The sequence below is a fragment of the Gekko japonicus genome, unplaced genomic scaffold (genome assembly GCF_001447785.1).
Source record: "Gekko japonicus isolate JY-2015 unplaced genomic scaffold, Gekko_japonicus_V1.1 scaffold507, whole genome shotgun sequence".
NCBI lineage: Eukaryota > Metazoa > Chordata > Lepidosauria > Squamata > Gekkonidae > Gekko > Gekko japonicus.
In genome coordinates, this window is record NW_015172020.1 from 354,258 (window position 1) to 380,614 (window position 26,357).

At 43.7% G+C, this 26,357-nt stretch overlaps 2 protein-coding genes across 2 annotated transcripts in view; one reads left to right on the plus strand and one right to left on the minus strand.

Annotated features, from left to right (window-relative positions):
* On the plus strand, positions 1–23,040 carry LOC107118199 (SLAIN motif-containing protein-like). The gene is made up of 11 exons (XM_015420491.1): positions 1–90; positions 3,151–3,178; positions 4,233–4,364; positions 7,150–7,867; positions 10,529–10,662; positions 14,378–14,527; positions 19,157–19,297; positions 19,979–20,293; positions 20,418–20,555; positions 20,645–20,966; positions 21,806–23,040. Exons 1-11 carry the CDS (start codon positions 1–3, stop codon positions 21,858–21,860), a joined length of 2,223 nt encoding a protein of 740 aa, XP_015275977.1. The 3' UTR covers positions 21,861–23,040.
* A 1,140-nt stretch (positions 23,041–24,180) lies between these two features.
* The window catches only part of VAMP7 (vesicle associated membrane protein 7), a 15,391-nt gene continuing 13,214 nt past the window's right edge, over positions 24,181–26,357 (minus strand). Inside the window, exon 8 of the mRNA XM_015420496.1 lies at positions 24,181–25,683. Coding sequence (XP_015275982.1) covers positions 25,615–25,683 — 69 coding nt within the window. The 3' untranslated portion in view covers positions 24,181–25,614. The remainder of the gene's footprint in view (positions 25,684–26,357) is intronic.

Here is a 26,357-nt window from a genome sequence, read left to right on the forward strand (position 1 = left end):
ATGCCAGGCAGATTTTACGGGCGTGATCATACGGAAACATCTGGGAAGCGTCCCGCACCCGTCGCTAACCCGTTTCACACCGTCAAAGAAGTGGAGTTAAAAAATACTGGGGAAAGTGCAGTATCAAACGGGTTTGCGACGGGCCGCAGACTGACTTCCCCGTGTGATCGCTCCGGCACGCTCCCATTGCATCAGTGATCCCTTGTTGCAGCACCGCCAGAAACATACAGTGTTAGATCGCCACTAACAAAGATCCGGAGAGTGATTTCAACAAAGTGAACAGCTTTATTGTAGATACGAACAAGCGCTTACAATAAGTCATAACCAGAACAGTTTTACATTGGGAGCTAGGCTTCTTTTAAACGTTCCCGGGCTAACGTAGCCACGCCTACTTGCAGATAACAACCAATGATGTTGTGTAGATAAAGTCCAATGAGCGTTCAACCCTCGCAGGGAATTAGTCCCGTTCTGATTGGTCGCTGTTGCGGGCCGACCAATGATGTTAGCTCGGAGGAGCCTTCCTTGTCTCGAGCTTAACATTGAAAGTGAATGTGGTGATTCACATATGTCTTTTCCGAAGACACCACATACAGCAAAGGAAAAAAACGATTCACCTGCCGCTGCGTCTGATCGTGCAGTGGCGGGTCAAATTATTACGGCGCAAATAGCCTTGCTTCCTCCCCGCGTTATCTGGCACGTGTCACCGCACTCTGTGTAAAGCTTCTGTGCTTCCAAGTCAAAATAGATTTTTTAACATTTAAACCAATAGATGTAACTGTATACACAGCTGTATCAAGGTTTGTGTTGCATTTCACCCATGCCCTACGAGCATACGTAAGCATTAAAAAAGATGGCACACATTCCCCCCCCTGGATACAATCATCTGTGCCACTGTAATCGAGGTTGCTTTTTTGCAGTGTTTTATCCATGCATACTTGAGCATCAGTAATGAGGAGGGAGGAAATATACGAATGAACCGAAAGAGAGGAAAGCTACAGCCTACTACAGATGATTGTAATGCTGGAATTAATGTTAGGAATTCAGGAAGAGTGGAACACAGAACTGAGAGGCATTCTGGTACAATAAAGGAGGAAATTAGCTCATGTCAAGTACATATGCCATAGCCTGCTTCGTCAAGTGTGCAAAGTAGCCTAGAAACTGAATACAGAAGGAAGGGGATATGGAAGGGCTCATGGGGGGGGGGAAGGGAAATCCCTGCTTTCCCCCCTCCACTGGCTTAGTGCCAGCTGCAGTCTCCTTCTCAATCTTGTGCAAGGGCCGGTACCGCCAGAGGCTTTCCTACTTACCACGGCAACCACCACTGGATCTCCCCCCCTCCCCGTTTTCAAGTCCTTCCCCACATCATTCTGTTTAGTTCTGCTAGTGTTCATGCAGCAACCCAAACCAATCATGCCTTTTTCTTTGCAACATTTGCACATCCACAGTCAGATTGTGGGCGGCGGTAATTCCCAAATGAGGGAGGGGGGGTTGCTTAAAAAAAAATCAGATGACTCCAACTCACAGTCTGTAGCTGGGCCCATCCTGTGGATTTGGTTATCTGCATGGAGGTCAGTTTTTGGTCATTAGATAGATACAGGGATACACAGTGGCAGAGAAACCGTTTTACATTTGCCTTCTTCAACTGATCAAAGAGAAGGCAAATGGTTTCTCACAAACCTTATGAGACAATTTGTTGCTGCTCTGCAGTAAAGGTGCACTTCTGTTGCATGGCAGGGTTGTCAACCTCCAGTTGGGGCCTGGAGATCTCTAAGAATTACAAGAGATCTCCAGTTCCCCTGGAGAAAATGGCTCCTCTGGACTGGATGCCACAGGATGTGTGTGTTTCTTTTTATTTTAGCGTCTGGCAGCAGAGCCACAAGAATACATCACAAAGGGAGTGTGCTATGCGCATTACTTACCCCCCCCCCCAATTCCCAAATGAAATTGTGTAATAGCTTTTTAGTAGGTCCAGCTAATAATTCATAATTATCATATGGCATTGTATGTAGAAGAGCCAGGAGATCCTAAGATTGGCTGGAAAGCATAAGTTCTAGCTCTTTGAGCTTCATATACCACTAGGTGGCGAACTAGACTTGTTTTGAGGCAAGAGGTGTTTCAGAGGTAGTTTGCCATTGCCTGCCTCTGTGTTGCAGCCATGGTATTCCTTGGAGGTCACCCTTCCAAATACCAGCTAAAGTTGACCCTGCTTAGCTTCTGAGATCTAGCCTGGGCTATCCAGGTCCAGCTAATACATTACAAAAAGTGTGCAAAACTGGGGTGAGGGGCCATTTCAAGGCAAGATGGAGTAAGCCCACAGTCTGTTGTCTGAAGCATCTTAAAATGGAATTACACAAAATGCGTTCTGGACAACGGTGCTGGATGCAAAACAGATTTCAAGATGGGTCAAAAGCTACTAGGACAGAGAAGCCAATACTGAATCTGGTGGGAGCTGGACGTAAAAAAAAAAGCAACCATTTGCCTTCTTCAACTGATCAAAGAGAAGCACGAACAGATTTCTGTCCATGGCTGGAGAAAACAAGGGAGCATCTCCAAGCCCTGACGTGTGATCGATTGTGGCAGCGGCTTTCGTGCACTGCAGCCCACTTCGTCCGCAGGCATGACGGCTGGCGAGAGCTGCTGCCATAATAAATCAGCCTCGCAGGTGCCACCACGAGCCTGTCTGCAGAGATCCGTGTTCACCGCAGTCGAACCGGGGCAAGGGAAGGAGGAAGGTCAGCAGCGGCAACCGAGATGTTCTACCCCTCCCGCCATGGCGCACAAGAAGGGCAGCGCGCCCGATTTCCATGTCATTTGCATACATACACAGTCGCACGCAGCTCCCCCCCCCCCCAGGTGGCCGCCTGCTAACACCTTCGTGTTCGTGCCCCCAAATTGCTAGCACCCGACACACCCGCGCAAGCGCAGAGACGGAAAACCGCGCGCGCGCGCTGGTCAGGATTGAAAGCAGGAGGTGGGCGGGGTTTCCCCCCTCCTTTCTTTGCCCTCCTCTTTTCCCGCTTTCTCCTGACTGGCCTCCTCCCTTCCGACATGCAAATGAGGCTCTAACCGTAAGGTCGCGTGGAGGAGGAGGAGGAGGAGGAGGAGGGAGGAGGGGGGGGGGGAAAGAGAGTAAAGACGAAAGGCGGCCAGGGGAAGCTCGTGCGCGCGCGGGCGGCAGGTAGGAAGCGCGCGCGGGCGCGCAGGGGGAGGGGGAGGGGAGGCAGGATGAAGAGGATATAAAAGGCTCCCAACGGCCGCGCAGGCGCCCTAAGAGCGCCCCATCTCTTTCAGGCCGGTCGGGTCTCCTCTTCGCTTCTCCATCGTCGGGCCTTGAGGACCTCTCTTGTCTGGGGCAGGTGAGGCCCGCGCCCTGACTGCGGCCGTTCCAGCCTCGGAACAGCCCCCTTTCCCGCCCCCCGAAGAGGCCGTTGGTGGCGTGGGGAGGGGGGCGAGAGGCGCAGGCTTAGGTCTGTCCGGGTGGGCCCCCCTCCCGGCTGGGGCAGAGGGGGTGGAGCTGGCCGGAACTCTCCTGCCGCCCCCCCCCCGCTCCTCCTGCCCCCCTCTTCTCCTGCTGCGAGGAAGGAATGAGCCCCCTCCCTCCGCCCTGGGTGCTGCGGGGGGGATGGGGGAAGATGGAGATGGGGGGCACCTGCCCGTCTCCTCTGTCCGGGGGCGGGAGCATCGCCCTTGCCCCTTTTTCCTTGATGTGGGCCATCTGTGAGCTTCGCAAAGAAGGGCAAGCAAAGATGCGGGGCGGGGGGGGGGTCCCTTGCCCCGAGGAGCGCGCAGTCTGAAGTTCCATATCGGGGACAGAAGGGAGGGAAAAAGAGAGAAGGATATGAGCTTAGTCGGGACAAGACAGCAGCTTCTAAGTAGGTCTGCTCGGACGCCTACTCAAGTCTGTGCAAGGGGGCTTGCTCCCAGGGAAGTGTTCTTATGGTTGCACCGACAGGTACTTGGGCTTAGTTGAATTGGGGGGGGGGGGGCGGCCAAGGCGGGGGGGGGACCAAGGGAGGGGAGGATGCTGCATGCTGTCCTGAGCTCCTTTTTGGACTAAAAATAAAGGGTTTTGCAGGGGGTTTTGTTGTTCTTGTTTTTTGCAGGGAGGGAGCCACCCTGCTTTCCTGGTTGCTGAGAAGGGGGAGGGGGTGCCGCGTCTGCACTTCCCCTGTGGAGGGGCCATGTGCTGCCTTTGGTGACTGACTGACTGACCTCGGTCCTGTTTCCGACAGTAACTTGCTCTTCTCTTGCTGTGTGTGGGGGAGTTCCTCTTCAGAGCTTCACGCAGCGCTCCCCCCCCCTGTTGGCTTATGAGGTCATCGATCCAGACCAGGCTGCTGCACTCCTTTTTGACAGATGCGCCGGTAAGGACTTCTGAAGAATATAAGGAGATGGGTGCTGGCAGCTGCAGTCGGTCTCCTAAGGCGGGAAGATAAATTTGTGGCCAGTTTTTGCTTTTGAGTGCCTTGAGATCTAGGATCTGAAGAGCCAAACCTTAGACTTGGCTTTTATTTTTAGGAAATGGCCCCAAAGGTTTTGAGACCTTTACTGCTCTTTTAAAAAGGAATATTTTCTTTGTACAATCCTTTGTGGAGAGAGCAGGGACTTTTCCTCATATTATGTCTCTATTAAGTAGGTGAAGAAAGAGAGCTAGTCCTTGTGTAAAGTACTGGGAAAGGCCATTTGGGGGCATTTTAACAAAATAAAATTGGTAACTTGTAGCAGTTGTAGATCTTTTTCTCTGGGTTTTTTTTTTGCCATGGGTTGTTTTCTTTTACTGTATTTATACCCATCCTCTCTCCCCAGTGGGGATCCAGAGCAACTTACATCCTTCTCCTCTTTATTCTATCCTCACAGCAACCCTATGAGGTAGGTTAGGCTGAGAATCTGTGACTGGCTCAAGGTCACCCAGCAAGCTTCCATGGCAGAGTGGGGATTTCAGCCTGGGTCTCCTAGATCCTAGTCCGACACTCTTACTGCTATACAACACTTGTCTCTCAATAAGCCTTACTTATTGGGACTTACTCTCTAGTTAATTAGGATTACCCTACTCTGAAATCAAAGGGGCTGGTTGAAGCCTTCCTATTTTTCCCTAGGCTATTGAGTATAGGTAGAGTCTGTTATGAATGATAGTCTCTTACAGTGCAGTCCCGTACAGTTGCTCCATTTGAGCTAATTGAAGCCAGTGTGAGCTCAGATTAGAGGAACTATGAATAGGAGTGCAATGTTAGAGATTGGATATTAATTTGAAGGCCTGTTTTAAATCATGTTATGAAGTGTTAGTTAACTGTGTTGCTGTTTTTTTACTTATCTGTCAAGGTTATCTCATTACCACTTCTCACTAGATATGATTTTTAAAATGTTTAGTTTAAAATGAATTTAATTGTAGAGTAGTGAAAATAAGAGGCAAGTGATTTTCACTTGATATACAAGGTGTGGTGGTTGTTGCTGTCGTTGTTTTACTTGAAATGTCATTGAGAGCTTTTGCAAAGGAGTTGCTTTAGGGATAACAAGTGTTTTATTTCTTAAAACTTGTAAAACTGGAGTAGAGGAACATCTGAAAAACCTTTTAAAAACTTTACTAGCATAAGACCCTTTTCCATAGCAGTAATGTGTGTAGATGATTGTGTCTGTGTATCAGTTTTGGTTGGTCTATGATTGCATCAAATAAAGTTTAGTAGTAATGGGCTATGCAGAAGTTTAGGTTGACGTATTGGTTTTTCTCAAGCCATAATTACGTATTGGTTTTTCTCAAGCCATAATTTTTGATGCAGAACTTCTGTAATCATAAGGAATTACAATAATGAAAGACTTAGAACATCCTTATTGGCATTGCTGTTAGCTTTCATGTGAGTCTATATTCTTATGTACTCTGTTTAAAAGCTAATTGACAAAGGCGGTTCCACACACACCCATGTCTGTATAAACATAACTACTCTGTAGATTACACCAAACCAACCGATTAAGGTATAGGCATGTTGTTTTTTTGCAAACCATAATGTACATTGTAAGCTGAAACCCAAGTGGTTTGTTCTCTTAATTGTACTGAAGTATTTAACATTTTTCAACTGCTGCAGGGTGGAAAAAGTGTTCTAAAATGTTATCTATGATCAACTTCATGTGTAACTGTGTACATTACTGTGTAATGTAGTGTACCATATAGTACTATATTTCATGTTATGATAGGATCATTTCTTAGCAACTTCTACAGTAATAAGTTTATGGGCTACTGCTTGATATATATCTAGTGGGTGGGAATGAAGAAAATAAACCTTTTTTTCCTGTCCAGGATTTTCATTGCCCGACACAGGAAATTCTTTAGTTTCCTGGCTTCAGCAACTGATCCCCTTGTATGTATAGATACTAAGTTATGAGTTTAAGAGAACTGATGTAGCTTCTACACAAAAAGGTAATTTGTGTAGATACGGCACAGCATTTTAATAGGTGTTCCAGTTATTAAATGTAATAGTATTCAGGCATTTAATATCTTTTCTAGTATCTATCCAGATCATCAACAAGACAATTATATTGTCAAAACTGCACTTTCTATTAAGTACTGAAGATCTTGGCTACAATACTCCTAAAGACATAATGAGTGACTAGATATTTAATGCTGGCCCTTAGAAATTCTTCAGGGTCTGGTTGAAATCTCATTTCATCTCAGTCTTCCATTCAGCGTGAGCTTAGAGAAACGTCTGTGCCTGGTAGCTTGCTTTTTTTTTTGCTTGCTTGCTTTTGTCATTTTGCAGTGCAAAAACGCTGAACAAGTCAGAAGTGCATTTATTCTTTCCAAACTGATCTCACAGCACTAAAGCTGCCTGCTTGAAACCACTTCTATGTGGACAGTTCTTTGTAGACCTACAGAGCACTCATTTGCCACTCGTTATGGACAGGTGCTTACACACTGGATATGGGTTAATTGCCTTTTTCCATAACAGAGCAGCAGATTTGTTTATACTAGGCAAATGTAGTTCATGCCTAGTGTAAGCATAGTGTACTGTTCTTTAGACTCATGAAGCCTTGGCTCCATGTATTGTCAGTGTAAACACCAATTGCCGTGAGGCCATTCAGTTGTTGGAATAGTTGGTATGTTCAGCTTCAGTGCACTTACTGTATATTTAACCTGCCCTTCTGCAATTCTTTTTCTAGCAAGAGTCCTCAGGGGTTCTGTGAAGATGGTTGTTCCTGGGAGTGCCCCTGTAATTCAACCCGACCATAGTCTTGGAACAGACCTGGGCAGAGGTTCAACAGAAGGCTCTGCAATGGGTCCAGATGTGGAACCAATGGCCGATCAAGTGGGCCCGGAACTGGAGGAGGTCCGGAAGCTGCAGGAACTTGTAAGAAGACTTGAGCTCCAGAATCAGCAGTTGAGAAGCAGAAGCCTACGAAGTGTGCCAGAGGCAAAATTGCTGAGCCAGGCTGACACTGGAGTGGATAATTGCAATTCCAGGCTCAATGGAATGGAAATGAATAATAGCATCAACGCGCTGATGGATAAGCAAGAGCTGCAGATAGTGGCAGACCTGCACTCAGCACTAAGTAAAATGAAGTCAGAAGCAGAGGAGAGGGAAGAATGTTTGAAAAAAGATGTGGAGGCCACAGTGCAGCGTAGCTGCGTGACTGCTTCTGGGAAAGAATCGTCCAACACACAGTTTGTGAGCAGTACAAAAAGGCAGAGCAGTGAAGGTCATACCAGTTGGGACTGTGGCAGCACAGTGCAGGTGGAAAACTTCTCCGGCAGAAGTGTTGAGCCAATTTTGAGGATGAATGAAGAGAGTACAGATGTAGAAGACATTTTGAACGAGACAGCTCTGGATGAGGTAGAAGTGCTGGAGCTTGAGAGTGGGACTGATGAAGAGGACAGCTGGTAGGTACCGTGAAATGCTGGATGTCAAAATATTAAAAGGAGGGGACTAGGCTGCAGCCTCCATTTCTGAAGCAGGTTTTTTTAGGTGAGGTGAAAGTAACAAAGCCTTTATCCTTTACCAGCGAGACTAAGCCAAAGTTCTTGAATATTGCCAGCAGTCTTTCCTAAGTGTAAAGCAAGAGCAACTTATTAGTCAGTGATTATTCACGATAGGTTTCAAGGCAGACATCATAGTCTGAAGGAAGCACCCATAAAGACCACAAAAGCTTTGTCAGCACAACAGTGTAACAGATAAATAAGTGTATAGCAACTCAAGTTGACGGAGGAATGTAGGTTTGACTTCATCTCCCAATGTCTTTTATAATGTTGAAAAGGAGCCCAGTGGAGGAGGGAACTGGCACCAGGGGAGAACATCTTTGACACTCCCCCCATTTTCCTGATTGCAGTATGCCTCTCCCACCCCTGAAGTAGCTATTAGCCTCACGGGGTGTGGGAGAGGACAAGTCACCCTATTGTGCCTGTATCTGCTCCCTCCACCCCACTTTGGGTACACTTTGACTGGGAAAATTTTGTGGATGGAAAGAGTTGTACCCTTGCCCAGGTTTTTTATCCTCCAATTAGTTTTTAGTGCCTTTTTGTGTCAGTCATACTTGTCATGGAATATAGTATGTGCAGTAGCCAAGTTTCAGCCTGAACAAATGACTGGATCTAAGTATTCGGGTAAAGAAGGGAGCCCATTATGTGTAGCTTTTTCTTTTTTCTGACTGGCACGTGCTTTCTGCTGAGTGATGCACATCTATAATCAGTTACCTGTACAGTTCAGATGTTCACTTGTTTGTGGAAGTGATCTTTGGAGAACTGTATATTGGCTGTGAAAAAAATCCTTTATATTTTTGTGAGAATTGACAACTTTGTAATGTTTGTCGTTTTCAGAGAACTAAGGACAAGCTTTGTGACTTTATTGTTCATTCGTTTTCTTTTTCACAACTCCTACTGTTTGTAGATTTGTTTTTAACTGTACGCTTTCTTGACAAGTGATTTTATATTCTTAATCCGAGTTTATATTTAAAGAAGACTTAACGTTATCTCTCTGACTGTCTTACTGAGAAGCGTGTTCCATATGGCTCATCCACTCTAACCACAGGCAGCCTGAGTGGGGAAAAGCAGCAGCCAGATTACTTCCGTCCCAGCCATACATTTGCTGCTGAGCTCCGCCAGATGTTCAGTTTACAAAAACACCACATGGAAGGAGTAGGGCACAAGATATATTAAGTGGTCTACTAAATGGCTTTGCCTAATTGGCAGTGCAGTAGTTTAGTTGAATACAACACTGGCAGAGGAATAATACTTGCCTTAAAAAGATGCAATGATTAGGCCCTTGTTAAGAAAAAACCCCAAACACCATTAGGTTTTGCTAATCTACACAATTATAGGGCAGTTTCTAATCTGTCTTTAGACAGTGTCTTCAAGAATGTGATGTCAGGCCCCACTCCAGCTTCCCATATCTGGATCAATTTCAATTGAGTTTGAGTGATTTAGTCACCTTGGTTGACTCCTTTCACTAGGAGAACAGATGAGGTAGTGCAATCTTATTGATTCTTTTGGACCTCAGCACTGTCCAATACTGTCTACAATGTCCTGGGTGTGAGAATTAATTGTTCTGCAATAAGTTCTTTGGGGGCTTTTTTGGGGGGGGGGTTTGCAGGGCAGATCTCAGAAGGTGGTGCTTTAGCGATTCTTCTTCTTCTCCATTGGCTGTATTCTGTGGATGTCCTGGGCTACATGAACAGGTATGAGCCATCATTCAAGAATATGAAGGGTCTGTTTTTTGTTTTGTTTTTGTCTCATGTGAGGCAAGGGAAGCAGTAGAGCTTCTGCAGATCTGGTCTGTCTTCTGGAATTCCAGTTAGTGGTTTTGACTAGGAATGCCTTTTATCCTTTCAGATGATTAGCCAGCTATGCCTGCTACTGAAAGCTACTATCATTTATGCCTTTCGGTTTAGTATAATGTGCTCTTTGTGGGGGTGCCCTTGAAGGTTGTCCAGAAACTTCATTTAGTCAAAAATACTGCCACCTGTCTTACTGGGAATTAGCAACAATTAATCTGTGCTTCAGCTTTTTTGGTTTGTAATATGTTCCCAGCCTTAGTTCAGAGTGTTAGTTTAGATCTTTTAAAGTTCTAAATAGTCTGGGATCAGGTGAGCTTCAAGAGTGTCTGCTACCAAATAAACCCTCACACATTTTAATAAATGCTGGTGAGACCCTGAATGGGCACTGGTGGGTGCAATATCTGGGTCACCAGGAGGAGGAGTTTTCAGTAATTAACCCACTGTCATAGGAGCCCCTCCCCTCGAAGTTGGTTTAGAGCTGGGCAATAATTGTCCTGCGTTAACAGGAAGGCTAACGTGGATTAAGGAAATGCTGTTTTATGCTGCTGAGTTTAGCGTTTGGGTTTTTGTTTGTTTGGAAGCTCTTTTAGTATATATTTGTATTTTTAAGGCTCAGTTTTATCCTGTTGCTTTGGAAACTTTTTGGTTGAACACAATAAAGCAAAGTATGTTGCACTTTACCAGACAGACTACTCTATAGGGTTGAGTGGGTTGGTAAAGTGATTGTATTCGCTTGTTGAATTGATGTTGAACTTTCCTTCTCCTCCTCAAGGCTGTATGTCTCACCAAGGAAGTCATCTATAGATGAAAAGGAATCTCCCCTGAAATGGTGCAGACAGGTGTTAGATCACCCAAGCCCTGAGACAGAAGCAGCCTGCCGTACCCTCATCAATAGGCTTGACCAAGGTAAGTGAGCTGGTTGATGCCCGTTATGTAGTATTACATGTTCTGTCATTAGCGTATCATAGGGACTGCTGAACATACAGTGGCAGATTGAGGTATCCAGAGTGCTTAGAAAAAAGTATTGAAGGATTCAATACTTTCTATTCTAAGGATTCTGAGTTTTGGAGCAGAGCCTTGATTTCTTGACCTGGTCACTTAGCTGTACTAAGAGCTGGCTAAACCAGATAGCATTAGCATTAAGTGCTGGGCAGGGTGCCATGGAGATAATCTTACTAAGTTTACTGTAAGAAAGATGGTGTACTTGATCCTTGAGTAGAAGTATCCTAGTCGGATGAGAATTTCTAACATCAGAAGTGACCCTAAGATACCATCCTTGTTCAAAGGCAAATGTCTTAAGTTAAATGTGAATTTCTGTTGAATTCCTCCAACTACTAAAGAAAATATTTCCTATTAAAGTTGCTTTAAAATAACGTGTTGCCCTTCTCTGATGGTCTTGCAGAATTGTAGAATTTCCTCTCAAAATTAGCCTCTACATTTTGTGTTAAGATTAATGCATGTATAGTCATTATTTGGAAGCTACAACATCATGTGATGGATTTCATATGTGGAACAGCTATTGCAGAGTCTCTTCGCCTCATGTGCAGTTCTTTTAAATGAAAGCAGTTAATTTACATCATTTATATAGATATAAGTGCGGTGGTATATTTTTGGAATTTAAAAGTATAAATGCCTTTTCATTAAAACAGCTTCAATAACAATCATTTGAGAGGGAGCTGTGTGCTGCCACATCATAAGTAACCTTTTGCTAGTTTCCCCAATAAAAACAAAGGCAAGTCGAAAACTGAAATCATTAAACTACATAGTGCAAAGACATATTTATTATCTGGATTTGGATACAGTATTGTTACCTCAGCATTTTTCTATGCAAATGGAAGCACAGGGTAAAAGCTTAGAATTAATTAAAGAGTAGCAATAAATTTGGATATTCAATTATACTTCATAATATAATTGAAGATTGTAATGTTATTCCATTGTACTATGACACTTGCTACATAAGTGTACATTAAGGTTAACTTTTATTAGATTTCAATCCTGGTATACAATATATCTTTAAACAATTGCATCATTTTTTTCCTTTACTGAGAACCACTGTGTGAAAGAGCCATAGCTTCTTTTCTTGAACTTTCTCTTTGACTTTAGACTTCAGAAGATGGCATTGTTTGCGGATATTGAAACAGGCCTTTCAGTTCGCATTACATGTTAGCTTATTTCTTGACTTTTGTTATGTGTATTTTAAAATATTCATTAGATTATTTGACCCGGTACAGAAGATGAAGGGAAATTGAGGCCAGAAAAAAGCGAGAGGAGTCTTCATTGTATGAAGGCTTTGTTGCCATGTTTGTTTGTTTTTACTTTTGGGGGGTTTAAAATGAATTAAAAATATTGCAGGTTGAAAGAACAATGTGGTGGGTTATCAGACTGGATCAGATATCTGTACTTTAGAAGTATGCTTTATACTTCTGCAGTGTATGAAGGGTCTTTTGCAATTTCATTCTAAAAGTATTGCTTGCTCAGTGATCCAGTCACGTGCCAGTAACAGTGCTATCACTAACCTTACTATTTTTGAGACTTGGATCTAAAAGATTGGCAGTGTAATGTTTTTATGTAATGTTTTTTAAAACTGCTTTGAAAGTATTTTACTGATCTTTCCGAAATGAACATGGTATTTGAGGGTTTTTACCCCCCCTCCACTTTTCTCACATTGTATTGGGGGAAGCAAGGGAAATGGAGATCCCCTACCCCTGAATTTTACTGGATTTATCCCCTGCATCTTGGCCACACCTCCCCTTTTGCACCAGGCCATGGAAACTGCAGTGAGCCAAACCCTAGCCAGGCTATAAAATACAGGTAAGGCTTTGATAGTTGGTAAAGAGAAACAATGTATTCCCTCCAAAGCCTGTTTTGTCACTTGTCATCATGTTAGACTGTTCAGAGAAGCAGAATTGCAGTATAACTCCCCAGTGCATGATGGCAGAATACTAATCTAATTTTTTCCAAATGATGCTGCTTTAGTGGGTGCCTAAGGGAAGAATGTAACATGTTTTTGTGCTGTCAAAATACCCTATATTCGTACCTTGGAACTGGGTCCTTGGAAGCATGAAGCAGGAGAAATTAATAGTTGAAATGGTTTATTGTTGTGTACGCTGCTTCTGCTTTCCATTTCATGGCCAATTTGGCCACTAGAATGCATTCAATTGGCTTTCAGAGAATCTTAAATGCCCATTTTGTGTGTGGGGTGCAGCTTGAGTCGATGAGTTTAAAAATGGTTCAGAATAGAGCCTCGATTGTTCTAATAATGCTACTCCTCTTTGAACTCTTGTTGTTTGATCTTAGCTGGGCAGGGCAATGGGAAATTTTGCTCAGATGTAATGTCTGCATGCCAAGCACCTAGGCGGCTTTCGTAGTTATTTGTAGCAGCTCTATTTCTTGCTCTCTAAATGAAAGCACCTTAAAGAGAATTAATAGGAGGTGTCCAAAATTTTCTTCCTACAGAGTTCATAGAGGAAACTGTCATGGCTGTCATAGAGGAAATTGTCACCTATGTGTGGCCCCAGTACACACTGGGATAGCTGATTAATACTAACTGTACATCTTATACCATCCATATTTGCCCTGACCTGGCTAGACCCATCTTGTCAGATCTCAGAAGCTAAGCAGGGTCAGCCCTGGCTAGTATATGGATGGGAGACCTCCAGGGAATACCAGGGTCATGATGCAGAGGCAGGCAATGCCAAACCACCTCTGAAAATCTCTTGCCTTGAGAACCCCACCAGGGGTTGCCATAAGTCAGCTGTGACTTGATGGCGTCTGTACATATTCTGTTTAAACATTACAGTAATTAGTTCTATGCCATATTAGATAGGGGGAGAGGAGGGAAATTGCTTTTAGTTGCCTAAGGAAGGCTAGCAAGCTTGCTATTATGTATGTTCTTTGCACTGTAACAAGGCTTGCTTACATTGTGGTATAAGGTTGTGGTATAAGGTTGCCAACTGGCCGGGGGGTGGGGGGGTGGGATCCTGTCCCTATAAGAGAAGTTTAATATGTAGAAGTCTGCAGTTAAAGATTCTCATAGCATGGAGCAAAACAACATCACCTGGCCATTGTTGCGGATCAAACTGATATTAAAGGAATAGCTACAGGGACCAGTTTAAACAGCGGCTGCCCTATTTAGGAATCATACCCAACCCCCCCTTTCTCCACTTTCAGGATAACTTGAAGGGGGAGTTGTGTATCTCCCACATGGAGATGAACTGACTAGCTCTGTATTGAGTGTCCTCACCTACCTCTCTTTATGTTACCTGGGAAATATGGGAAAAGCAGTACAACTGTGGTTTGAGTGTAGCCTGTCAAGCTGTCTTGAGGACGTGTGAGGTGGGCATCACAAGATGAGGCAATGGAAATCACACATTTATAGGCATGCAGTCTTAAAGAAGAGAACCACAAGTGGAGAACTGAGAATTGTCGTCTTTCTTTTAATTCCAGACATTTTAATCTGCCAGTCATAGTTGGAAATCTAATAAGTGGTTTGTATCCTGGTTCAGGGGGTGAGTGTGGCATGTAATGCATGCAAATGGTCATTTGACATGTTGTGTCTCTCCTCTCCTTTGTATCTGTGTTTAACTTGGTATTGTTTTCATGGCTTTGTATCTTCCTCTAGCCAGTAGGTGGAAATCCCTGTATTGCAGTCCACTGGCGTCTCCAAGTGTGCATAACTTGAATACAGACGCAGGGTCCTGTAGTAATGCACTAAACTCTCCTGGGCACTACAAATCAACTAACAAACCGCTACTAACCTGTGGCAGCTCAGGTACGGCATGGCACTGGGGGCCCTTTCAGAGGACTGGAGGTGGGAAATGCACAGGGCTTGGGTAAGGGGGGTGGAGGAGGAGGAGGTGAGACTGCATATGCGAAACCACTCTTAATATGATTGCTTAGGTTCTCTATTCATCCAATGCTTCAGGAAGCTTTTCTAGCTCAAATACCCTTCTGTGTCTGTGCTGTCTCTGCGAGCTTTTGAAAGCTCTAAATGGAAAGTCCATGACTGGGGTGCATCAGACTGTCTCATTCCCACAGCATTTGATTGGTCCTTAGGACAAAACCCTGGCAGAATTGCCTGTTCAAACAGTTTTCTGCTCTTTCAGTGCCAGCTCTTGCTTCATTTTTGTATGAAAAATTGCTACTACTTGCACGTACAGTAGTTTCTGTGTTTGAGGATGTGCTTAGCATGTGCAATCACAAGACCCTACATAAATAAAATGGAAGGGGGCAGGTTTTGAAAATGCTTACTCTGTCTAGAGGTTACTAGTTTTTCCAAGAGAGGCATGGTCATTATGTACGGGTGGCAGCAGGTTAACTATGCAGCTTTCCTAATGTTTACCTTGAGGCAAATCCTCTTAACATGGTGCTTGGCATGTTCATTTATTAGATGCAGGTGTGCAATTAATTTTAGAGTTAAGAACTTGGCATTTAGTCAGGATATTTAAGTTACATTCTTCTGTGCATAATTTCCAAAATCCATGACCAAGTGAGAATCTGTAATAACAGTTCCCAAAACATGCTTGGCTTTTGGGGGTGGAGGGAAGCCAGGCATCAAAACAATTTATGAACTGGTATAATCCAGTTGCTGTCATGAGGATAACTTTCTTCGTTTCTTATGAAAGGAATGCATAGGTGGGAATAGCAACACTTGAAGCTATGGTGTCTCGTAGTAACTTTGCTTACTTTTGGTGCTTGAATGGACAGAGATGGGTTTTTTCCTCAATCTGAAGTACAGAAAAAGCAGCAAAATTTCTGCTTCACGGTACTTCTTCTGTTTTTGGTAACTTATGCTTGAAGGCCAGCTTGGTCAAAAGGCAATATTAAAAATTAATATTTATAGAGCACACTTATCAATGGTCATTTTAGAGACTGGCTACTTGGGAATCTCTGATCAGCAAGCTTTCGCTGTGTTGGAGGAGCGAGGGTCATATTCATATAGTTCCCTTTAACATTGGGAAAGGCTTTAATAGCTACTAATCAGCATTTGGTGGGCAGGCTACAAACACAGTTGTCAGTGTACAAGAAGTAAATTAGGAGCTCCTGCAACTCTTCTGCAGTTTTTCATTGGCCTTTTCACTTGACTTCTAAATCCATGGTTCAGAGTAGGGATGTGCATTCAGTTTGTCCGAACCGAATGCACCCCCGAGAATGGCCCATTCGGACCCCTTTCGAGCTGCTGCAGGCCGATTCAGATTCTCTGATCTGAATCGGCTTGCCGCCGAATTTTCCTAATCCAAGTAATTTCCCACCACCACCACCATAGAGAACAATGGAGGGAATAGGGGCAACCTGTTTGAGGGCCCGTCGAATTGGACCCCCTGGTCTAATGCTCTTGAAACTTGGTTGGTATCTTGGGGAAAGGCTCCAGCAGCTACCCTGCGAGTTTGGAGTCTCTCCCTCAAGCCCCCTCCCCTCCAGCCCCCAGAATATACCCTATGTTTTCGCCATTGACTTCAATGGCCCATAGGATATAATGGGGATGAAATTGACATTCGGCTGGCTGAAAGACTCCCAAATGGCTGGTACTGATGAAACTGACATGCGGAGTCTTACTGCCAGCCAAAATTGATTTTGCCCGATTTGGCCGAATCCGAATAGGCCGAAATTATTATTTTTTTTGCACACCCCTAGTTCAGAGCTTTGGCCCTTTGCTTTCTCTGCAGTTAAACTTGTCCTGAACAGGAAGCTTCCCTCTTCCTTGTTTTAGGGACTAGTGAGGTGAATTCATAGGCTATTAGCATTCCACCTTTATCCTATTGTGCCAAATTCTGGTTTAATGCTGTGGATTTAGGAGAGATGGAGAAACTCAGGTTTATGTGTACACATAAGTTGACTGAGGTGTCTGGAGAGAGACTAATCTCTCAAATTCGAATTTTCTTAATCCAGGGCTTGACAAATCCCAGGTACCAGGTGACCATGTTGCCTAGAAATTTCATTGTGGCCCCTGGTATTTGTAGCAACGATTTTATTGTAGTGTCTCTCAATGAGAAGCTCAAAGTTTATTTGTCACTTCACATTAGAATATGTTTTGTTCTGTAGCATAAAAACAGATGCATAAAGTTCTTGTCATTGTTTAATTTGTTAACTTGACACTGCTCAATGGTGGTGGATAAATTCATTTTTAATCAATTGCTTCCTATACTGGCTCTAGTATTCAATTAAATGGAGCTTTATATTAACGCAATAATGGAATTATCCGAAATAGGAGAGAAGTTAGAGGTTAGCTTGTTGATGTAGCAATGACAACCAGGACTTTCCTTGTATTTATTTATATACTTTGTTATAGCTGTAACAAAATTACAAGAAAATGTCAAGAGGTTAGGAGTAGGTTTCACGGTAGCAGCAATTGGAACATACTGTAATTAATATACAAATCTCTGAAGACTGAAAAGTGAGTCTGGTTCCTACATTTTCAGGCTGGCTCCTGGAGCCAAATAAATTTGTCAAGGCCGGTCCTAGTCCGTGTGCAAAATGACCAAGGCTTACTGCTGTTTAGTCTGTTTCTATATAGCCTTAGTAATTTTAATTTTATTCTGTGGAATCAACATGTCAGCAGCTGTTTGTGCCATGGTGTTGGGAATTTAAGACTGATCAGGTGAGACAAACGCACATCCTGCTTAGACAGAGTTCTTGCCCTGTAATTAACGTGGGTTCCCCTTTAATGAGTTAATCTCCCATTTCCTTGAATCCCTGCTACTGGTAAATGACTACTCACTGTCCTTGCATGTGACAAGTAAGAATGGCCTTTAGGCAACAAGCCTGTGTTTAAGTCTTGGCAAGTGTAAATGCTAAAGCCAAAGATGGAGCTAGTCCCTGTCAAATACTGGCATGCATGCCTTTGGCTAAGAGAGGGATGTCTTTTCTAACACACAGGGCATGTCTGCAGATGAGTATCTTATGAAATACCTCACTCCGACTTCTAAAATACCTGGTCTTGAATGAATAAAATGAAAGTGATGCCCTTTTGACCCTAAAACATTCCTAATACTGCTTTGTCCCATTGTTTAGTTTGCAATGTGGCATCTGCCAGTTGAAAGCTTTTTATTCTTGGGGTGGGCAGTGAGAGTAGCTGCTAGGATTTTCACTGGAATTTCACTGTGATGTAGTAGCCCAACTGTAGTTCTAACTAAACTAAACTTCTTCAAGGGCTATCCTCCCTCCCCTGCAGTATTGCAGGCCAAAGTGGCCGAAGGGACACAGTGGCCAAAGGCAGGCAGGGTTTGCCTGGAGTGATGCATGAAGTAGCAAAGCTAGAACTCTTTCTAGCGATCTCTAAAGATGTTAACTTTTAGAAAAGTTTGAAGCTGTGGAGGATACAAATAACACCTTTCCTCTTTTTTGGGGGGGAGGGTAAATTGAAACATATGCAATATCTGCTTTCTTAACAAGCCCTAAACTCATTTTTACTGTTTTAACAGCATAAAATGCATCTTTAGAATTTAAAAGTTGTAGCAGTTTGACATACTTATGAAATGCCTCAGTTTTCTATGAGCATAACTGCAAATTTACCCAGTACTAAAGAGAGTTGGAAACTGCTGCATCCTGTGCTACTTTAGCACATGTATCTTAGGCTTTGCCATCTTAGCGGCTTGGGGGGGGGCACAGTTAAAAGCAGAACAAATTATGTAGTGTACAAAAAAGTGTATTTGGACATAACAGTCCCTTTAGAGAAACAATGGGACTAGCAGCATATGTATTTATCTTAAACTTTTTAATATTGGACTGGTGTACTGTTGAATATCATCATACGTATTAGCTCTTCGTTGCGGACAAAATGGTATTTAAGCAATAAATATATCCTTAGATACTGTGTCTGTAGTATACACAGAAATAATCAAATGCTGTAGATCATCATAAATTAAAATCTTCATACAGCTGATTCCAATTGAGTAAAACCTTGAATTGGAAATAATTTCATTCATCCTAAGAGAAAATACTGGAGTTGGGTTCTTTTTCAGTGCTTCCCTCAGTGTTCAGTTTTCCCTTGGAAAAATGAGGGGGGTGGAATAAGGGGGTACTTGATGCTTTTCTGTTTTGTTTTTCCTGGGCCTTCATATCTATAGTAGCTTCCTGCCCCGGTAGGTGGTAGAGGCCTTTTGTCAGCGTCCCAAGATACAAACTGTTAACCACAGCATCTGTGCTTATCACACATGCAATCAGAATGCTACATATAGAGGTCTTCCTCCTTCATTTGCTGGTTAAAAAAAAAGACGTCTTGCATTTTTAGTCCATTTCTAGATAACTCCACTGGTAAACTTGGTCAATTTAGTTTGAAGCATCACTGTACTTATTAGACAAAAACGGTATTGTTAACTTAGTATGAGACTACTTATAACTGAATATTGAAACTATTATCTGAAACACTGGTATCTGTTTTCTCTCCTGCCCCTTCTGAAAGGTTATTTGAGTATGCATTCAGCATTAAGCTCTCAGTCCTCCGTCGAAAGTGAGCTCAGTACGTCAGATGACTCCATATCAATGGGATACAAACTGCAGGATTTGACTGATGTCCAAGTTATGGCCCGCCTACAGGAAGAAAGTATGTGATAGCCATTTAACCCCTTCTCTACATTAGGGCTGTCTTTTCTTCAAGGAGAGGGTTTTGTTTTCTTTAAAGCTCGTATATGCCAAAATAAAATCATTTGCCATTTATTCTGTTCTGTTTTGTTTTAAATAGCTGCACAATCTAACCACTTAGCCTGGGCAATTGAATGGCTTTGCTGAGTAAATGAAATTGTCCTCACCAGTGTGGGATGTAAGGAGAGGACCGATGTTGCTCTAGTGATGTAAGGCTTGGTAAAAACTGGCCGTCAAGCTCACTGCAGCTGTTCTAGAGCCAGGGCAATCTTTAGCACAGAAGGCTGGGTCGTTGGCTTGAATCTGAACCAAGGAAGCTTCTTCTTAGAGCTTGAATTGCCCTCCTAATAAATTATACCGGAAAAGAACAGGAGCAGAAGACGTGCCTGTGTGGGCTGGTTTCCTGTTAATGATATTATCTTGGAGACGGTTCACAAAACAAAGTGGGATGAATGGGAAGGGTCACAAAGAATCTGGCTTAGCAGACTTCATTATCCTCCCCCCCCCCCCATTAATATTTTGAGAATCCTGGTTTGCTCTACCTTTAGTGTAACAAGCATAAACAAAGTTATCTGGCTTCTCTGATGAGAACTTTGAGTACCAATGATCAAACAATGATTGTGTCCTCCGTGGCCATATTTAGGTCTCCGTCAGGACTGTGCTTCCAGCTCAGCCTCCGTTTCTCGCCGCAGCTCCAGTGCCTCCTTGCATTCTTTGCGCAGAGGCACCTACAGTGACCAGGACTTTGACACGTACAGTCTGGAGGATGAAGATGACGACTGTTCCCTTTCCTATCACAGCAGCCACAGATATTCCCCATCCCCCCTCAGCTCTCCACGGTGCCAATCCCCATCCACCAGCACAGACTATGGCAGGGCGACGGGCACTCGGATTCGCCCCCCACGGAGGACAATGCAAAGTCCTATGCAAGACAGATTGAAATACTCTGGGAATGAAGGTATGTGATACAGTTGCCAAGTTTGCCTGGTTCTGGGATGCAGAGCGTTAGCCAGCAGGGGTATATGTGTGAGAGAATATACATGGAAGCAGTCGTATTCCTCGTCACATCTCTTTCTTCACAGAGGAGCTGCGGCACAGCATGCCTAACCTGGCCAGAACAGGCCTGCGTTCCTTGGAGTCTGTAAGGAACAGCCGCAGCTTGGAGTCAGATCTCCAGGTTCCTGGTAACCGTCTCTCCAGAATCCAGCAACCATCAGGTGGTAAGCTGCGAATGTTCCTGCGATTCATTTGCTATTCTGCCTCAAATCCCATGGTCTTACTTATGCCTTCTTTCTCCCTCCGTTTCAAGGTCTGGCACCAAGCAAGCTCCGCTATTCCACTGGTGCTGGGCAGTCTCCCTTAACAGCCCGACAGCCAATGAAAGCGGGCTCCTGCACAAACACTCTCCTACCACCACGACAGCCTGTTAGAGCCACTGGTTATGCCAGTCCTACTGGAAGAGTTCGAAAGCTGCCATCTTCCACGCTCAGCCCAGCTTCTGCAGGCAGTAGCAATTCTATGGCCAGAAGCAGTTGTGTAGCCACTGGAGCAAAGAATTCCCTGGCTAAAACACGAACATCTCTAGGGGGAGCAACTGCTCCAAAGAGCAAGCTGAACCAGCCAGCCAAGAGGTAAGAACAAAGTAGCCTGAAATGGTAGGTGAAGCGATGGTGACACTATTATGTCCCGCAAAGTAAGCATTGCTCTGTGCTTGGCCGGAACGTCAGTTGAATGCTCATTGCCATGAGCTTACAGCAAGGCACACTTGTGAATAAACAATCAGTTTTGCTGATGCTGAACATGGTGAAGGACTGTTTGCATAATTCCGTTTTAAATAGAATGGATACTTGCAATGAAGAGTTTATGTCATGAGTTGAAATAGGGGGTATTTGAACTGTGTTGTTTTGTGAAGCTGACCTCTGTGGGATTGGGTCAAAACCAGTGTTCATGGCCAGCAAGAAGCCTGGTGCCAGATAGCTACAGGGCTGTCAAAGAGAACTTAACGTTTTCAAAAGGTTGCTTGTGTGATTTTGAAAGCCAGTGTCATTCAAAAACATGCATGTAAACATTTGAACAGTTTTGCTTCCTCGGTAATTTATATGGGGGCAAGAGGAGGTACAAAAGCCTCATTCAGTGGACGCAGCCTAGCAACAGGTATATCCTGTGGGTTTGCTGATTGAGCTTTCTCTTTTCTTGAGAGGCAGTGTGTTATAGAGCTTATAGCAGTGGGCTACAATTGGGGAGACCCTCCTTTCATTGCCTGCGGAGACATAAGGTTCAATGGGTGACCTTAGGCTAGTCAGTCACTCTGTCAGCCTAACCATCCTCATAGGCTTGTGAGTATAAAATGGAGGAGAGAGCCATGTATGCTACCCTGATCTCCTTGGAGGAAAAATGGGATAGAAAGTAACGTCACATGACTCTCTAATAGTACTTGTCTAAAGTGCTAAATCTGTATGTGTTCCAGCAGATTTCCAAAGGCCAGTGTTTCTGTTGATGACTCTTGGAAGGATGGGTGTTACTGAGCCAAGATGAAGAAATGCTGATAAACAGCCAGATGTTGACAAGGAGGTGGGTGGAGTAAAGCCCAGCTGGCTGGGCAGAAGAAAGTTGTGAAAACTCCCTTCCCATTGCTATCGGACTCGACCAACTTGGACAATCTTTACTTGAACTAAGACCTCCTCTTGCCTTTGCTTGACTTGATGGTGGAAACGGACTGCCTTTTTGTTCCTGCTGTTATGTTCTTGCTGCTGAGCCCAGAGAACTGTTTGATATTAGCATCTGTATTTAGAATATATATGGTGGCCTGGTGTCTACACTTGAACTTTTTTTCTATGTGCCCACAGAGGGAAAGTAGTGTGGGTTGGAGCTCCTTTACTACTAGCAAGAAGCTTTGATTCATTCCTTGGCACTTTTTTGGCATAATTAGAAATTCCTCTTGAAAATGTCACCTGGAGCATCAATTTTTTTCCCCCCTGGAGACTCAGAGGGTTTTTTTTTACTTGTCCTATATTAGGTATCTCTTCACTGCTTTTATTATTGTAGGGGCTGAAACAGGTTTTTATATCTATTGATAATACGAAATTTGTATCTCCCATCACAAGAGTGTCTCAGCTCACAAACTAGCACCACCACCAGTAAGACTTTTGTGCCGTTGTGTGTGCAGGGTTGCTGTGAAGTCGTTTTGTTACCTGACTTGCTCTCTTCTGAACTGGGCGAGGCCTTGGTGTTGGCAGTGGTGCTGCTTCCAAAAAAACTGACCACACATCTGAGGTATTTCTCTCTGGTTACCCTCACCCCAATCCCAGATGTTAAAATGTTCTGTTCTGCTTTTGTATAACTTTTCTACTGTGATTTTTTTTTTAATGAAGGAACTTTTAAACTAAATCGGTGGCTGCTGAAGCTTATTGAATGCAAGAACACAATCATAACTGAGAATGCAAACTGGCCTGCCAGCCCTATTTTCTGCCACCAATGTGACTTGATATTGTAGTTAATAAATGTGAAGGGGCTAGTAATACCTTGCTTTTAGTAGCAAAGTGTCTTTGCTTCTTTCTTTCACTGGCCTATATGTAATTTGATGATTATGGCATGTCCCCTCCAAAGGACTTACCTTACCTGAGGCAGCGTGGATCTCTCGACAAAAAGAGTCCTTTTCTGCCTGGCCTGACACTTTCATGTATCTTTGTATGTACTTCTTTTGCGCCGGGGGGGGGATCTTTGGCACAAGGAAAACAGGAGCCTATGAAGAATGTATTGGACAAAATCAAAGCTCACCCATTAAAGTCACATGACAGACACTTAATGAATGCTTAATGTGGTTTGATGCTTAGTTTCCTTCCTGTCTGTGGGGATACCAAGTTCTTCTGATTCATATGAGGCATCCTTGCTATTTCTCACTCTTAATTAGTAAGTACAGCTTCCTCCAAACATTATGTAACGTGCAAGTTTGGAGATCTGCTCTAAAAAGAGTCTGGCTTAACATCCATTAAGAATGCCTTCAAAGTACTTCTAAGGTGTTAATTTGTATGTGGGATGGGAGTCTGCTGTACCAGCAAAATCAAACATATAAATTATGTCAATAGGCACTTCTCTTACTGTAGTTAAATAGCTGAATGAGGAGCGAGCTATGTCTAACATACAAATTAGTGAAGACATAAAATTTCTTTTACTGCATATGGGAAAAATTGAAATCATGAAGTTCTGGAAGTTAGAAATGTCATTTTTAATTAAGTATTCATTTGCAATATACAGAGTGCTGCTTCTCCTGATGGATTTCAGCAATGAGAGGTGCTTAAATTGAGCCTAGAACAAACTGCTTACGCATAACCCTATTTAACATTGAAGCTGCTATGTAATGTTCGTGCATACTTTGGCTCAGTGAAAGGTAACCTTCCCTTCAGCTCTAAGCCTGATTACAACCCACAGCATCTCTTTAGAAAACCGGTATGACAGTGATAAAAAGTGGTATACTGGGACTAGTTTGATCTCTGCTATGGAAGGATTTTAAATTGACAACAGAAAGGTACGTACAGGTATTGCACTTGGTGTAAGGAAGGAACTGCAGGTTAAGCTGCAGCCTGAAAAATAGTTTGTAGTAGTAAAACCTGTTTCTTTCAAGTCCTCAGTTTCCTCGACTTAAGAAGAAACTACTACTGGTTTAAGTTAAGCAGACTTAGCTGAGGACTGATTCTCCTCAAGGAGAACTTAATCGGTAGCCCTTTCTTCCCCCTCCCTGATGAGAAGGTTCACATCAACTGTTTCCAGTACCACTAATTTATTCAAACAAGTTAACTTTATTTTACAATAATGCATCAGTGCATTTTTAAAATAGAAGAAAGCAGTTTATTTTAGAACACATAAAGTCAACCAAAATCATAGAAAATTATTAATAACAAGCCTTAAAACATGCACAATTAATTCAACACTGACTTGTGCCTGGGAGAGGCAAAGGACAGAACAGGAGGAGAATGCCACTTTCAGAAGCCTGTGTCAGAGCTGGGACAGAAGATCAACCCTTTCCGCCAAGGGAGAGAGAAATGGGTGAGGCGAGCCACAGTGCTCACCAGTGAGTGTCAAGAATGCCCTGCTGGGGATGGAGACTGGGCTTCTAAGAACCTTCCCATGGGTGGCGGTGGAGTTAATGCCTCAGTGGTGCTCGTGGTGGAAGAAAGGGACACAACGTATGTGTCCAACAACTGACTTAAACACACTGAATCAGCACTCATTTCTCATAAATTGCTTGCTATTCTACCGTCTTCCACAGAAAACTTTTCAAGCAAGTTGCCCTTACGCCTCAACACAACAGTGTGTACTTAACTTCTGAAATCATCCACCGCTGGCACATTGCTCTGAAATGAAACATTCAGTAAATACAGACAGCTCCCGGAAGCCCTCTGAGCTACTCTTAAGGCCATCCCCCATGAAAGCTGAAGTTACTCCTGCCCAGCTATTCTCCATGGCTTCCCTATATTCAGTATTAGATAACTGTATCCCTTGTGCATCTTGTAGCCATTTTCCTTTAGGACTTTAATCAGCAGGGCAGGTATTAAATGCCCCCCCCCCCCAGCTAGTGAAGTCAAAGATGAGCCCCCTATTACACACAGAAATCAGGCACAACAGAAGAGCTCTTCAAAATCACAAATAAGCAGATTGTTACAGCAACAATAAACATTTACAGACATTCGCCATTCATTGAACTCACAAGAGACCTCACCACCATGCCCCAGAATAGCCCCCCCCCCAAAGGTCACAAGGGGGCTCCTCCTCCTGGACGTTACATCCCAAGAGGAGATTAGGAAAGGCACCACTGGGAAAGTAAGCATAGGAGGGAGCCAGTTATCGCTTCTACCTGGGTCAGAATACATGAACCCATTTGGGTCCAGTGGTTTCCTTTCCCTCCCAAGGACCAAATTATGAAGTCACCTTCAGCTCTTCCCATTCCCCTCCAGCAGGGCCTCAGGACAGTAAAGTGCAAAGCAATGATAACACAGAAATAGATGCATAGACCCTCCCACCATCAACTGCCTTCCTTCCTCCCACCTGAGGAAGCTCTGCAATGAAGACAGCAGAGCTCCTTTCAAGTAGGTTTTAACAGAAAGAGACGCCACCGCTGTGGCTTGGGGCTGCAGACTCTTTTGGGGGTGATAAGGCAAAAAAGACTTGAGTGTCCTGGAAGGATGAAGAGCTAGGAGGTCCGAGTTTGTTTTAGGAGGGTCATTCCTTCACATAGGTTCTTGCTCACGTGTGCTCTTGTATGTGGCCAACTGGTTCCAACGGCTACTTCGATACACAATTCGGCCATGAGAGGCCTCCGCAGGCAGCTGACACAATTATGTAGATTATGACCTGTGGGTAGAATGGACTTAAGTTTTTCCCCAGCAAGGTGGCAGTAATGACAGCCCTACTGTTGCCCAGGGAGGATTAAAACTAAAGGCTTTGGCAAAGGAAAAATATCCAGTGTTCTAAAGGTCTAGTGCAGGGGCGGCCAAACTTGCTTAACGTAAGAGCCACATAGAGTAAACATCAGATGTTTGGGAGCCACAAGACATGAACAGATATTATTTATTTATTCAGACTTTTATTCCCCCCCCCCCCCGGCTCAGGGCAGCTTACATAAAACAGATAATTTAATTAAAACAAATGATAAAATCATACAAAAGTGCTAGTTGTTAATATTCGTACAACAGTAGCAGCCAATAACCACTGTACACGTTTTTAATGGAAAATATGCAAATTTGCTTTTTATTAACATTAAATGAGACTGCCAAAAATAATAACAAAAGGGGTAAAAGCAAATATTGATAATGACATTTGTCTAACTAGGAAAAAGGCCCGTTGTGGAAATAAATACAACGGCCTCTAGAAAGAGGCTCTGGGCGGGTGCCCCGGCCTTGGACACTCAGTGTCAATTTGCTGTGGCAACCTCAGCAGGGTATAATGACACTGAGTCCACCATTTTCTCCAGAGGAACTGATCTCTGCTACCTAAAGAACAGTTGTAATTTTGAGTGATCTCCAGCC

Coding starts and splice junctions, on each gene's coding strand:
- LOC107118199 (XM_015420491.1), top strand. CDS start 1: ATGCCAGGCAGATTTTACGGGCGTGATCATACGGAAACATCTGGGAAG. Junction 4,365..7,149: donor CCTTTTTGACAGATGCGCCG/GTAAGGACTTCT, acceptor TTCTTTTTCTAG/CAAGAGTCCTCAGGGGTTCT. Junction 19,298..19,978: donor GGCCCGCCTACAGGAAGAAA/GTATGTGATAGC, acceptor GGCCATATTTAG/GTCTCCGTCAGGACTGTGCT.